General features: G+C 42.4%; 1 protein-coding gene across 3 annotated transcripts in view; it reads left to right on the top strand.

Annotated features, from left to right (window-relative positions):
* Positions 1–7070: 7070 nt before the first annotated feature.
* Positions 7071–15258, top strand: part of cspg5b (chondroitin sulfate proteoglycan 5b) — a 43849-nt gene continuing 35661 nt past the window's right edge. For 2 of the 3 annotated variants that reach the window (XM_088928583.1, XM_088928586.1), the window contains exon 1: positions 7079–7549. In XM_088928583.1, the coding sequence (XP_088784709.1) occupies positions 7453–7549 (97 nt within the window). In that variant the 5' untranslated portion in view covers positions 7079–7452. Of the gene's footprint in view, positions 7550–15258 lie in introns of all 3 variants that reach the window. The other variant, XM_088928585.1, reaches the window with a different exon arrangement.

The following is a 15258-nucleotide window of genomic DNA, read 5'->3' on the forward strand; positions in this document are numbered from 1 at the left end:
TAGGAGCTAACTTCCCCATCCCTGACCTATTTTGTAGAATGGGGAGTCATATTTGCATTGTAAACAAACATCAGGGGAAACAGTTCCACATCATTTGGCGAAGAAACTATAGCCCCAGGCGCCTGTGCTCCAGTCTCTGCTCTGGGTAGGAACAGGTTCTCAGACATCATTATCCAGCTTCATTTTAAGAGGAATGATATCTTCATTAATGCTTTACGAAAGGGAAAAATCCATTTCCAGAGGCAAACTCTTCTTGTAGTAGGAATATTCTCACCTGTTTCCCCCTCCGTTAGAACATTAGGAGGATCCCATTGTGGGCAGTGGACGCCGCACGTACATGCTGTACAGCACAGTCACATGTATAGAATGTTGTGGACATGACTGATATTTCAGGCCTTACAGAAGATTCAGAAAGAAGCTCTGGGGAAATGAATAAACCGTGTGCTCTGGTAATTCGTTAAGTAAAATCAAGATAATGAACCTGTAATTCCCTGGTGAGCCTGCCAAGGAGGGGGTGGTAATTACATTTCTGAGTAGTTTCCAGTCAGGGTTTTTAACAGCTACAGTATGTGCTCTGACTGATAAACCTGTCAGTCACATGTAGCTACTAAATGTGGCTACTGACTTTAGTCTGGTAGTTATCGTTACTGTTCATTAGTCATATTAAGCAAGCATAGCTCAGTACGTTCTATCCAAAGGAAATATTAATAACCTCTACATATTAAGAATCCTGGCCTCTTCGGCTCAGATTTTAGAGTGCTGAGTAGGACAATGGGTTGGGTCCTATCTAATTCCTAGATTCACATTTATCCCTCTCTCTTCTCGAGTTTGAAACTCGACAAACTTGGAAAACATTGGCCAGTGTGAGCGTGTGCGTGGGTGCACGTCTCCTCCTGTCTTCCGGTTCCCAGCTCCTTGAGCCTGAATGGTGATGCAGATCATCTGTTAACCCCTTTTTTTAAATTCTCAGGTCTCCTCTCACAGTCCTAGGCGGTCTGCTGTGGCGGTGTGTGTTTGGCAGTGTAGTCACGACCTGTTGCTGGCTCCCCTCCTCCCTTCAAGGCTAAGCCCCTATCAATGCGGGTGTGTTTCTCCTAGTAGACAATGAACCCTCTTTCCCAGCTCTTATAGAGCTTTTGAAACTGGGCCTCTCTGGCTGACTGCATAGCCCCACAGAGTGCAGTGTGGGAACACAACATCTCTAGGACTCTGAAACCACAGCAAAAGACATTTGCTGCGTGGGGCTCTGGGCTTGATATTGTTTATGCACTGTATATAGACTTATGACTGTTCAGGTCTTTCAGCAGCCATGTACAGAGTACAGAGATGTGCTCTGAGCCAGATTATCTGAGTTGCTCTTTACTTTTGCGTCTGCGTTTGTCTCTGAGCTCAGTAACTGGTGATAAAATTAAGCTGTTTCTTTAGGTAATCATACATTAATTAATTTAAATTGATTTAGTGTATCATAGAATTGTTTACAATATAGGCATGGCCCAAAGGAATGATATTACATAGAGAGCATGATCTCAGCAAGGACAGACATGCTAATTGTCCAAGCAAAGACAACCACTTCATATCATTCTGTTTTATATTTGCTTTGAAGAAACATTGACATTCCTGAAGTCTGGTTGAATGCAAACCTACAGGAATAAGATGTTTAAAATGATAATCTTCACCCCCCCCAATCCAGAGATCAGTGAGTGTGGTCCAAAGGGCCAGGTTAAGAGTCCCAGGCTAGAAAATGTTGACCACTAGGAATCTCTCCCATTACCATCCTGACTGGACACAAGCTGGGGGGGGAGATGGGCTTGGGGGGGGGAGCTCCAAATTGCTTGCTTGGAGCACAAAAGGAAGGCGCTGTAGCTATGAATCTCTGTGCTGAAAGTATTTATCCCCCTTGGTGTCCCCCCTGCTTCAAAGGAACATTCAATAAGGGTTCTCACCCCCAGACTTTTCTTTGATTTCCAAATGTTTAGAAAGCAATGACTGGGAGGAAGCGAGCAACACACAGGCCTGCTCTTGCACAAACAATTGCGAACTTTTAAAAGAAACAGGAATTAAACCTGCCAGGTGATTTGAAACAGCAATCAAGACTGTTATTTTCCCTATGTCCTTTTTTGGAAGACAAAGAGCTGTTTAGTCCCGAATTGATGTACTTTTCTCCACTGTTTACATTACCTTTTTTATTCATAGTTGTGCTGCAGTCAGAGTTTTCATCCCCAGTCTGTAAATATCTGGTTCTCAAATGACCTGGGTCTTGGGTCTCCTTTCCACCCCTCTGAGCTTTTAGTGTCTCTACTCTGTAACTGAACTCATTATTTGCTTCATTGGAAGACCTGCATTTTTGCCAGCTCTGAAGTACCTGATGATGTAGAGAGGAACCTATAAATACCACACAGCTGCAGTTCCAATGGAAGTGTGAGTTCTCAGAGATGGTGTCAGTGAGAGTGTGGGCAGGCAATCTCCGCCACCTTTAGCACATGCAACACACGACTAGTGGGTTACAATTGTAAGTTTCATATCCTTTCTGGCTCCACACATTTGAGTGGAGTGTCCACATCCATTTGGGAAAAGGCTGGAAACTGCAATGCTTGTTACGGTGCAGGTGCAGTCAGCCGTTTAACCCGCTTTTAATTCCCTGCTACAGTTCACCAGTGAACGTTTGCCAAGGAAAATCATACTGGAGTTTGAGGTGTTACAGCAAGTAGCGTCAAGTTCATTCCATCTTAGTAATAAGTGGTTGGAACATAGAAAAATATGGTAAATGTAAAAAATGATCAGGAAATTTGCCTGTAGTAAAGGGGAACGCTTAAACTCAGCCTGCATTTGGTCAGTGGGGTGAGGGGGGAGCTCCTCTTACTGGATGAACTGCTCTGCAGTCCCTCCAAATTCCCTCCTATCTACAGTCATTTCACGATAAATTACAGTTATCTGCAGTCCCTACACATCTGTCACCTGTGCCAATTGAGCTTATCTTCAATGCATTATTTGTGCATCATAGCATCAGTCAAGCACAGAAGCCTTAGAACTGACTGCCGGGCCACAGCACACTGTAATGAGATAGAAGAGCAGAGAGAAGCATTATATCTGTGAGGAGAAGAGAACCCGCAGCTTCTGTGCAGAATGCAGCAGTCTCCAACTGAGACAGGGCTGTCACTCAGAGATGCTGTCTCTCTGGTAACGGGAAGCATATTTTCAAAGAGTTCCTAGCTGATTCTCATTTTTCATTTGCATGATCAGGGCGTTGCTTTAATGTCCATTTGTGCAGGTCAGCAGGTGAGGAATTTCGGGAGGATTCTGTGCTCTGAAAATGAGTGATTGCAAGGAGTGTGTGTGCTGAACCTGGAACCTGGATGCTTTGCTCATTGCATTTGCTTTACTTCCTTGTGTGACTTCAGAAAATGCAGAACTGCACTTGCATGAGATAATGAGAGGTGTCTCCAAGTAGTCTGAAATCATACTCCCACTTGTAAAGCACAGAACAAGGGCCAATTTTCAACTTCAGCGGCCCACTGTGCATGTTTATCTGCTCTACTGATTTTAAAACACTAATTCCACTTCACGGTGCCACTGACATTTGTTTGGAAATTCATTTTATTTTAAAGGCCTATCTTATTTGTACTGGCAATATTATTTCCAGACTAGTGAGGTGTAGACAATGGCAGCACTCCAAAATCTGCACAACAGACCCCACCTTCCTTCGCAGGTTATTGTCATCATTTCATCCTTGAGCCAGCACACAGTAGGTGAAAGATTAATGGCAAAACTGCTTTGAAACTAGATCCATCCTGGACACCAAACTGATTTCCAAGTGTTGGTTTTTATACAGAGCTCACTTTAGCTACATCCATCTCTCTACAGGAGTTCTTTTTGAAAACAACTCAGACCACTGTTTTCATTGATTGAACTGCATAGTCCTGAATAAGTAGCTGGGCTATTTACCATTGGCCCTTACCAATCATGGCCTCCTAACAATCCCCATCTATGAATTGGCTTCATCACCCTGTTCTCCTCCCCACTGAGAGCTGCTGTGTGGTGAGTGTACAGGTGCACTATGGCTGCTGTCGCATCATCCAGGTGGATGCTGCACATTGGTGGTGGTGGAGGGGCGTCCCTATTACCTGTAAAGCACTTTGAGTGGAGTGTCCAGGAAAGCGCTATATAAGTGTAAACAATTATTCTTATTACTTATTGAACTGATGTTGTACCAACATATTTAGTATAATGCTGAACAGAACTTTCCTTTTAAAAAATGGGTTTTATATTCTATGCCTGTGCAATTTGGAATGTCAAATCGGTATACTATTTGGCATCTAATCCTGCACCTGTGTGGGAGGGAACAAAAACAAACTTTTCCAACACTCACAGGTGGAATCATGTCATTTGAAAGGACCTGACAGGCGTGGGGTAGCACCAATCAGAGGAGCTGGTACTTCTTTCACTGAGCTGCTGCCATTTGTCAGAAATTCCAGACAACCCTGGCAGACTAATCTTAAGCTTCGTTCTTGTAGACCTCTGTCCTGCTGCTTGGGGAATCCCTGTCACATTCCACTAGAGACAAAACCCAATCCTGTGCTCCTGGAAAGTCACACAGGAGACCAGAGTTCCTTTTTTAACTGAAGATGTTAGACAATTCTATTAGAGTCAAAAAATCAAAATATGATGTATAGAAGATATTTAAGGCTTGGATTTTCCTTTTGTAATTAAATCAGCACCCTTGCCTTTAACCTGTTAAAACTGGAGTAATAGAATAGAATAAATCACCTTTCAGGAGGAGTTTCCTGGCAGCATGGAAAGTCCTTTATTTTCACATTTTCACTTGTGTGCCTGTTATAGCCAGGGGTGCTAAATCATTTCCTGACTCCTACTGACACGGAGTTAACAATCCCTTGTCTTCTCGGCAAGGGAATGGGATCAGGAGCCCACCTGCCAACCGTCTGGATATCCCAGCTGTGAGGCTCAATCTTCTCCCACTAAAGAGGACTACTGCCCCCCACCATGCTCCTGTGGCTCCTCAGCTCTGTCACCCTCACCGCTGCATATAAATAGAAACATGGACACAGACACCCAAAGGAGACATAAAGAGTAGTGTTTCAACACAAGCTCGATCTGGACAGCACCCCCCTATCTGTTGTTCAGTATAAAACACGAGCGCCTGTGAAAATACAGTACAGAAACCATGTTTCACAGCAACAAATTGATAAGATCACTTTATTGGCCATATACAATTTCTTGCATTAGGAATTTGTCTTTTCGCAGACCCCAGCTTGCTCTCCATGAGACACACACAGACAGGGAGAGAGAAGCTTGGGATCAGAGCACAGGGTCAGCCATTTATACGGCACCCCTGGAGCAGCTGGGGTTAAGGGCCTTGCTCAGGGGCCCAACGGAGTAGGATTCCTCTGCCGGCCGTGGGATACGAACCGGCAACCTTCCAGCCACAGAGCCACCCTTGTGTTTAAGAGTCATTATTTTAAGGTTCTGTTTAAAGACGAATCAACTTCAAGCATACAGGTGCTTTCTTGAAAGGGCCGCCATTAATGTGTAGATCCATGCCCTGCAGTGACATCTTGTGTAGCGCCGCTTGCCTCCAACTTCACTGCTTTCTACTTCACATCCTCACGGAACACCGATCGCTCTTTTTTTCTTTCTGTCCATTTGTTTAACACTCTCCCGCGAGTTTGTATTTTTTTTTAAATTTCAGAACGATCATTACCCGTGCTTAAATCAATTTCTGGCTACTTTCTGATATACACCTGTTCCATCGCCCTGTAATAGACTGGCCCAGATTTGCTTTACTGCCGCCGGGAGTCCACAGAATTATCTGGCCAATTCGCCCGCCGCCAGCCACACTTAATTAAAATATAAATAGCTTCTATTTGCAGCGCTCCTTGTAGGTTTACAAGCAGCAGATGTTAACTGCATCCATGGTAATGTGCTCCGTTAACAACTGCAGGAATTTCCTACCACCTGTAGATGGATGTGTGATGTTATTTTAGAATATGAATATATCTGTCTGTTAAAGAAAGAAAAGGGTGGGGGCAGATAAATAACATTAGATTCTAATGAAAGACTTGTTTTTTTTCTTAAAATATATTTACCTTGCAGTGTCCCGGTTGTACCATCAAACTGGTGTCTCTTTGTGATGGGGATGTTCTGCCGAGACTGGAGGAATTGCCTCTCATTCTCAGGCTTCTCTGTGGGCACTGCTGCTGCTAACCTCGCAGTCCTGCGCTGCCCAGACACTTGTTCGGCGCGCATTCCTCCAGCCTCTCTGTGCCGGAGTACGGTGGGGATGCGAACGGTCCCCAAGCTGCCCAGCTCCCGGGCTCCGCTGCAATTCATCACCTCTCAGGGGACCCTTTCAGAGCCGCTCGCAACACTGATCATCTCACTGTGACCCTTCTTTTTCTATTCGAAATTGTGCCAGTTTCAGGTCTTAGCCCCTTTCCGCACCCCTTAACCTTCCGTATGAAAAATACAATTTATCACCGGAGTTTCCCCAGCCCCACATTTTAGATTTTTTTATGGCATTTTTTTTCTTTTTAATAAATAGTGTTAACAATAAAAAGCCTTACCACATGTTTGCCCCTCTCTGCTTAATGAATTGTTTAATCAAACCGTTGTAGACGGGGGAGTAGGTATCGCAGACGATGAGGAATCGAGACGAGATTAGTACTGTATTTTTTATGGTGGGAGAGGGCTGAAAACAAGTTTAAAAAGTGATCTCTCATAATATTTTATGAACATTCTGCTACAGTTTAACTGTATTTTTGAACAAACCCCCATGCTTACACCCGATCACATAAAAAGCGACGCTCTCGTCCACTTTTAACCACCCAGCACACACACCGCCACGCCGCAGCCGCCGAAGATTATAAACCGATTATTGTATTACTGTCTCTCCCAGGGCGGCGGTCAAAAAGCGATCGAGTGAGGGACCGTGAAGCCTGCGCACCAGGACGATATCCAATAGAGTCAATTGAATAGCAATTTATTTAAAAAAAAAAGGTGGGAGGAGAGAAGAGAAGAAAAAGAGGGGTGGGGGGGGGGGAGAGAGAATGATCATTTTCTGAGCAGATCCCATCAGGGGGCCGGGGAAGCAGTTGATGTCGCTCGGTAGTGGTTGATGTAGCGGCACTGCTGACTCCCTCTCTTACTGTTCTGGACTCCGGACCAGAGTGGGCGTCTGTAAAACAGTGTACACAACTGTTATACGATGGAACCGTAACGAAGCCGGGTTTAGTGAATACATACTGAAAACACTAAAAGACAACGAACACCTCTCCCAGCCAGTGGATTAACCATGGGGGACCGCCGAGGACATTTATAACGTAGGAAAACGCAAAAGGATATACCAATTGGAATAATTCCACAAGAAATTTTACATTGTCTATAGAAGGGGGAAGGCCTTTTTTTTCTTTTCTTTTTTACACAGCTGAGGACGCAAGAATGGAAGGCTGTCAGACACGGCTTTGCAGTGGGTTCTGGAGATTTGTGCTGTGGTCCGGCTTTATCATTCTGCACTTGGTTCCTTTGTGCGCGCATGGTAAGACGCCGGTTTATTCATTTAACATCCACTCGTAAACAGGGTCACAGACCCCCACACCGCACTCGGAGGGAAAGAGCCTCCTGTCATGTGCAGGAGCCCTCTTCTGCCCGCTCCTCGGCTCCTCTCTCCACTCGTGCCGTGTCACAGAGCTTACGCGCTGAAGACCGTGTAGCGCCGGGACATGCCGTCGGAATGTAGGTTAAACGATATATAGGGATTAAGAGATTAACTCGGGATGTTATCTTTTGTTTTGGCTCCTCTTTTGAAGTGGACTTTACGATGATGATAATTATAACAATAACAATATTAATAATAACAACAACAACAATAATAAACAATTCTCCTCCTCCCAGTGTCTTTCTTAATGGGTCCAATGTATGGTCACATTTAGACATTTTTCGAAGCAAAAGGAAAGTGTAACTCCAGAAAGGGTTCTTTTAGCATGTAATACATATTGTGTGAGCCAAGACCCACAAAAATACCATTTTCGAAGACCATCATTTCACAAAATATCTGTTAAAGTAAAAAAAAAACATAGCATTTTTACATTATTATTTTTTTCGAGAGGGGTGACACTTGCCGCTCCAGTTTAAAGCCCTTACCCCATCTGTCCACTCTGTGCATCGCAGAGGTAGGCGTTACGGAGCGAAGCGGGGGGGGACTCGCCGCAAGCGGCGGAAGGTGCGCTCGGTGCAGCTGGAGTCTGTCCATAGCTATGCGGGAGCGCAACAAAAGCGGGATTAGGGCCGCGGTGCTGTGTGAATTATTCATACGTGTCCACGGTGAAATCAGCACACACAGGGGCAGGGACTGGAGGGTTACTGGGCAGATTGCAAATGCCACCACTGTCCTTTTTTTTCCTCGGTTCCCCCTGCATTTCTTTCCTTCCTTTCTTATTGTTGACTTGCGTGCAAGGCGACATGTGATTTTATGAGACTGTGGTTGCATTTTTGGTTGTCAGCTCTTTATCAAGATTAGTGTGTCAGATTCTTTTATTATTATTGGACAGTAATGGTTACGCTTGGTTGAGGTTTATGTAGTGTATGTGTTGATTAGAAACTGCTTCTGTTTGTGCTAAGCAGACTAGCAATTTACACGCCCTCATGCGTCTTGGTTCACGGGTGCATCGAAGCACCAGAGACTCTACAGTACATCGCAGTTTACAGATAAAATGATGGTATTGCTTGGACGCGTCTGTACCCGGCTTTCAGTGACCCGCTTGGATCCGGCGAGGCAGCGGGCTCTGAAGACACCAGACAAAGCTCCACTCTGGGTTGGTGCGCTACGGTCCAACCGGCGCAGAGCTCGATTCCTTTAAATCGCCGCCTAGCAACAGAGCCGGCGGGCGTGTGTAGGGAGAGGGGGAAAGCATCAAGGTCTGTGTGACAGCAAACACTGACAAGGCGAGAGAGAGAGAAAAAAAAACATCTGTTTCCACTGGACTGTCAATAAACAGCTACATAAAAGAAGGGGGGAAAATCCAGTCACAAAATGCTGTAGATGAAGGGTTTGTGGTTGTGTTTTTTTCGTGGCAGAAATGAACTGATAGAGGGTTAAGGGTTATAGGTAAATCTCACTTGGAGTCAGATGAACAATACGTCACCCTGTTCTCCACAGTGAACTAACCATGTCAGACTTATGGAATTCCAGTTCCCTGTGGTTTTCATTCAAACTCTTCATCCCTGAGGCCATACTTGGTGGGATACAGAGTACTCTCCCTAAGCCTCATTTCCTACATTTACGTTGAACTGGATGTGAAACACAGTGAGGTTAATAAGGGCCACGTCCATGTGTACAAGGGTAAACCTCTTCCAGAGCTAACCAAAAGGAAGAGCCCAGCTCTGTTTGATCCTGGTTACCTGTGAGCTCCAAGCATGCATATCACCACTGTTTGATTCCAGATAACTTGTCAGCACCAAACCACCTGTCCTCTAATGCAACAGAGTTTTACACTGTCTAAATATCAGAGGGCTAATATAGTTCACGTAGGCAGTTGTGTCAGCATGCGTAGGCTGCAAAGGAACAAGTAAAGGTTTATTCCATGCTGAAAAGAGAAGAAAAGAAACACAACGTTTTGGCTGTGGAGTCTTCTTCAGGTGTCACCCCCTCACACCTGAAGAAGACTCCATAGCTAAAACGTTGTGTTTCTTTTCTTCTCTTTTCAGCATTGAATAATCCTGTACTTGTTCCTAAATATCAGAAGGCTGTGGTGCCACTTCTGTAACTCGCTCAGCAGACTCAGACCTGTTTTCCTCTCCCCTTTGAAATTGCTCCGTCTCCTTAACCTCGCCGACCAACAGACATCAGCCTGAGAAATATGTCATGGCACCAGTGTGTTGAGTAAAGCTCTCTCTGTCTCTCTGCCCCAACCGGGATTCAATCGCTGTTGCTGGCGGGATCCGAGAGTTCTGCTTCCTGAACATCACTGGTTCCTAGACAGTGGGAAAACTCCATCACATGAAAATTCCGTGTGCTCTGCCATGAAGAGCTTTTTTAAACTGCCTAGATTTCAAAGGGTTGTGGTGTGACTTCTGTAAAGCACTCAGAAGTTGCTGTGCTTCACAGACTTGTACCAAATGTGTTGGCCACATCCTCAACAACATCAGTCAGACTAAGAACCTGTTCTAGGTTCTGTTGTGTCTGCCATTTAGTGGCTGCGTAGTCTGAGAAGACAATTTCAACTGTAGGTCTGTAACTTTACAGAAACTCCTACACCCTATGAACTGATAACTGAAAACACCTTAGACTTATTTTCTTGTTCTTCCATCACCATGTCCTTTTATGTATGCCAGATCGGAATCCTGAATATGGTCAATTGTCATTGAACCCAGAGGAGTTCTACATGTCTGAGTGTATCTCTAAGGGTTTGTCTGGGAGTGCCGGTCTGGAGTGAGCTAAGAGAGCATAAATATTAGAAGAGAGCTGGTCCCTCAATTTCCAGGTGTCCATTAAAAAGTTAGAGGGACTGTGTGGAGCACCAGAATTTGACTTGCTTTTTTTGGAGAATGACACTTCATCTGTGCTAGTGTTAGATTCCATATGCCTGACGTCGTGCAATAGAAACACCATTTTCAACAGCATCTTAAAATGGAAGGCAATCTTTTTAAACTGACCTATTTTGGTATTGGACTGATAAGCAATGTAAAATCATTTTTAAAAGTGTAATCAATTATCTCACAGGATTAATTCTGGGGGAACTCTTTTAAAGAAGAGTTCAATCCTCGTGAAAGATCTCCTTGCAAAACAACTGCAGCAATCTTAAGGCATGGTGGAAACAGACTGGGCGGGTAACATTTTGGAACTGTATTTCTTTCCTGAATTGTTCCAGCTGATATGGTCATAAAAGTGAGTGAGTCTAACTTCAGGCCCCAATGTCCACTGTGAAAGCCAAAAGAATCTTTCTACACAGTAGTGAGAAACCCATAGAGTGCTGCTGTCTCCCATTCTGAGTCAGGCTTCACTCAGACACAACTCAGACAAGCAACACATCAGAGGAATAATAAAAGGGGATTCGAATATAGTGTGTAGGGCATGTCTGTTGAGCTGCTCAGGGAATGTGCAGCACTCAACATGTTATGAACTTTGCACAAAGTGGGTTATTACATCACAACACTTCATTTTCAATTACGGCTCATCCAATTCAGGGTTATGGTGGCCCAGAGCCTGTCCCAGGAAGCACTGGGCACAGGGCAGGTACACTCTACATGGAAATGCCGGTTCATCGCATGCACGCACTTACACCAGGGACAATGTTATAGAATTCGATTAATATTCTTCTTAAAACCTTCAATATTTCACAGAATCATCGGAAAGCTTCTCATTACCAGCGTGTCTTTGGACAGTGGGAGGAAATCAGAGCACCCAGAGGAAACCTGAGAGAACATGCAAACTCCGCACAGATAGCATCCCAGCAATTAAACCCAAGACCCCAGTACTGCAAGTGCCACTATCCCATCTGTCACTGGGTTATCATTTAAAACATTTACTATTACCACAAGTTTATACCTTTTTCTTCTTTTAATTATCATAAGGAAGATGATAGATCCATAAACAAGAGGCTTTTTTAAAGAGAACTATTGGCAGATTAAATGTTTTTCATAGCATAGAGACTTTGGATTTTCAATTTTATTAAACGATGGCCTAACATAGTGTTTCAGAAAACAGTGCAGGAACATAGCTCTGAGTGTAAATTGGACAAACCCAGTTGAACATTACCAGCAAGGATGTGAGAAATTCTCCTTGTTTGTCATTTTTTACACAGTATTTAAAAAGAAAATGATTATCTGATTATCAAGTATAATTAAACAGTTGAATAAACCTCATTGGGTTATTATACATTAATAGCACTGCATTTCAATACACCGTAGAGTATCTATAATAAAATAATTACATTGTGAGTAATAATAAAAGCACACTTTTGATTTTATGTGTATTGCCCTATTTTGTAAGATGACCTAGCTTAGGGAATCCTATATTAATTCATTATGAGGCTAGTCCCATTGTTTTCACTTGGTTGATTTTGGTATGAAAAGGAGAATAACTTCTTTCCTTTGACAGTAAACGTGATGTTAATTTGGATGATATCTGACTTCAGGCTTTTAAAATGGAGCTGTTAGAAAGGCATTCCTGAGGCTGAGCTTAGTAGCTGCCAAGTGCAGACACATCTATATTTTGTGTTTACTCCTGAGCAGTTTAAGAGTAGAGCTGTTCTTTGGGAAGTTTAGTATTCTCACCTATCACTTCTAAATCAGGAAAGAGCAGCTTGCTGAAGATTTATTTTTGGAACAGTTCTTCACTTTATCTGTTGGTGTTTACTGTTACTGAGAAATTTATGGATGAGCCGTTTTCATTCCTCAGAGTTATTCTGAAGAAATAACAGCCTTTGACTAACTGTAGTGTTTTCAGTGTCTCTTGGCTCGCCTTGGTGGATAATAAACATTCCCCGAAGCTTTGTCAGTGCAGAAGAATGGTACAACATAAAAAACAGGCTTCACTTACACTGGTTTGAAACTCTCTATTACTGTGCAAATATACGCTATGTTGTACAGACAACTCATGTTTAGTTGAATGCTGCAGACGTGTCTATAACAAACTGTTTTACACAAAGCAATATGAACTTTAGTGGGGCAGTTTATTTTTATTGTATTTTTTTCTCACACTTCAAATGACTTATTTTTGCTTTTTTTGTAAGTAAGCACATAGTCCTATAAAAGTTCTGTTTTCTGTCTGTGGACAGCTATGCTTGTCGGCAGCCTTTTCACTACAAAAAAGCCCTTCTGAGTCTCAGCTGTTTCCAAACATATTGGGTCTCTCTAACAGCTTTCAAGGTTTTCTCTCAACCCCAAAGTCACCCCCAGACAATGCTTACCGCCTCGTGTCTTGACATTTACAACACAAGAAGCTGGACAGGGTTCTACTTGGATTAGAAAAAGGCCTTCAAGAATGATTGTATTAAGAACACAGCAGGAGAAGATATATTTGTATCCCTGCTTTTTTGCTCTCCTCAAAGGGCCCATCTTGTTAATTAAACTCATTTCTAAACTTCACTGAGCTGCTCCCTGACTTTTTGCATCCCTACAAACTTTAAACTGTGAGGGCATCCGAGCAATTGCAGTACTACACACTGCAGCCAAAAAAATAGTTGCATTTGCTTCTCTTTCCCATGATAAAGAAATGAAACACAGTTTTTTTATAATTTTCAGGGAAATGACTTGGTCAGCAAGTTTCTCTGATTACTTAAAGGGTTGTGTACAAATATGCACATAAAACTGTGTGTTTAAAGGCAAGTGCACAAAACATTAACTGATGTGGACTTTCCTCACTATGAGGAAATAACCTGAGTCTATATTACTCAGGTTATTTTAATTCTGTTATACTGTATAAGCAAGATCCACAGGATTATTTATCCCAATAAAACTGTCAATATCTCCCCTTTTACAGGGCAGCCTGCCAGATCAAAGGGCTCAATGGGGAGCCTCTGCTCTTAGTCTAGAACTTGGTTGGTTTCCTCCATCAGTGTAAATACAAGCCACATGTTAACTGGCTTTTGTAATATTTGCTATGAGTGAGCCCTGGTATAAGTGTGTCTGTGTGTGTCCTGCAACGGACTAGTGATCTGTCCAGGGTCTGCCTTGTGCCCAGTGCTTCCCAGGATAGACTCCAGGCCAACTGGATAATCAGTTACTGACATGATGAATATGCACATGAATATGATGAATGTGATACAAGATGAATATGGTTAGTGGCCTTAATTGGAGGAGACAAAGGATGTGTTTGATGCTCTTAGCTCAATACATCACACCAAGATGTCCATAAGAATTGCCTGAAATGTAATGTCTAGGTAGAAGATGCATTTACCTCCTTGAACATACATTTAGCCTTTAGAAAAATGTGAAAAGTGTAGACTAGTCTAGTCTCTTGGAACACAGAGAGAGTTAGATGACTGGCCATTTATCATTATTACTAAACTGGACAAGAAACATGTAATCAGTCGCCTAAGGTACAAGGCATCGTAGAGAGCAAGGAACTGTATTTAATAAAAAATGTATTACTGACCTGAGACAAACATTTTTTACAAATATGACTGTGAATCGCACACTGTGATGTCTCAGGGTACTAACAAATTATTTGTGCTAAGTAACATAATTCCACAAATTGAGTATCGTCTTTTATAAAATCGTGATTCATCATGTCTTTAAATCATCATTTTCTACAGATGTGCTAAAATGTATGTACTTTTGTCCATTAAGCAAATATATTTTGCTGAAAAAAAGATCTAGAAGGCTTTAGATTTCTCAATCTGGCCTCTGAATACACTGTATAGTGGAGCTGCTGGTGCAGAATTATTTTCAGAATTCTAAGCCTCACTGTAAATCATATTATCAATAAATGATTAAGATCTGTGATTAATGGCCTTTAAATTAATAACTCTTATCCATCTGTTAAAAATGATTAGAACTTAGACTTCACCTTGATCAGTAATTATTGGCCAATATCTTACTTTTAGTACCATTTTTAGCACAACGCTACTAGAATGGGCTGTATACAAATAAGCTGTATGAGTCTTCACAGTATGGGTTCAGATTGAAGCAGAGTAAAGAAACATCTCGTTAGGATTACTAATGGTCTACCAATGGCTTCTGATTCTTTTGATCCATTCTTGTTTTACTGGATCTCAGTACTACCTTTAATACTGTTGATCATACAAGCTCGCTTAATGAAGGTCATTCATGTTAGTAAATCATGTTAGCTTCTCTGGTTTTACCAGAATTGATGTAAAACAATTTGTCATCATTGGGCATTGTTCTGCCTCTAGAAAGTTGGTCACATCTGGCATCCATCAAATCACTGTTTTTATCTTCAGCTTTCATTTCTATATTGATGACTTTCAGATTTATTTTCATTAAATGTTTATGATTTATTAAGACTTATTACAAATCTCAATCATCCTTGTCAGACTGCTTAGATTCTATTAAAAAATTAATGCAAAAAATGTTTTACATCTGAACTATGACAAGACTGGGACTATGCTGATTGGCTTTCCACTTTCAACTCCACTAATGTGTCAACCTTAATTTGACTACAGATGGTCCTGAAATCAGTCCATGTTCTTAGGTTAGGAATCTTGGTGCTGATCCACATTTAGCATATGAAACTCATGTAAGCAATGTTCTGAGAATGTATTCCTTTCATCTTTGCATTATTAT

Source organism: Atractosteus spatula, chromosome 12 (assembly GCF_055471065.1).
Source record: "Atractosteus spatula isolate fAtrSpa1 chromosome 12, fAtrSpa1.hap1, whole genome shotgun sequence".
Taxonomy (NCBI): domain Eukaryota; kingdom Metazoa; phylum Chordata; class Actinopteri; order Semionotiformes; family Lepisosteidae; genus Atractosteus; species Atractosteus spatula.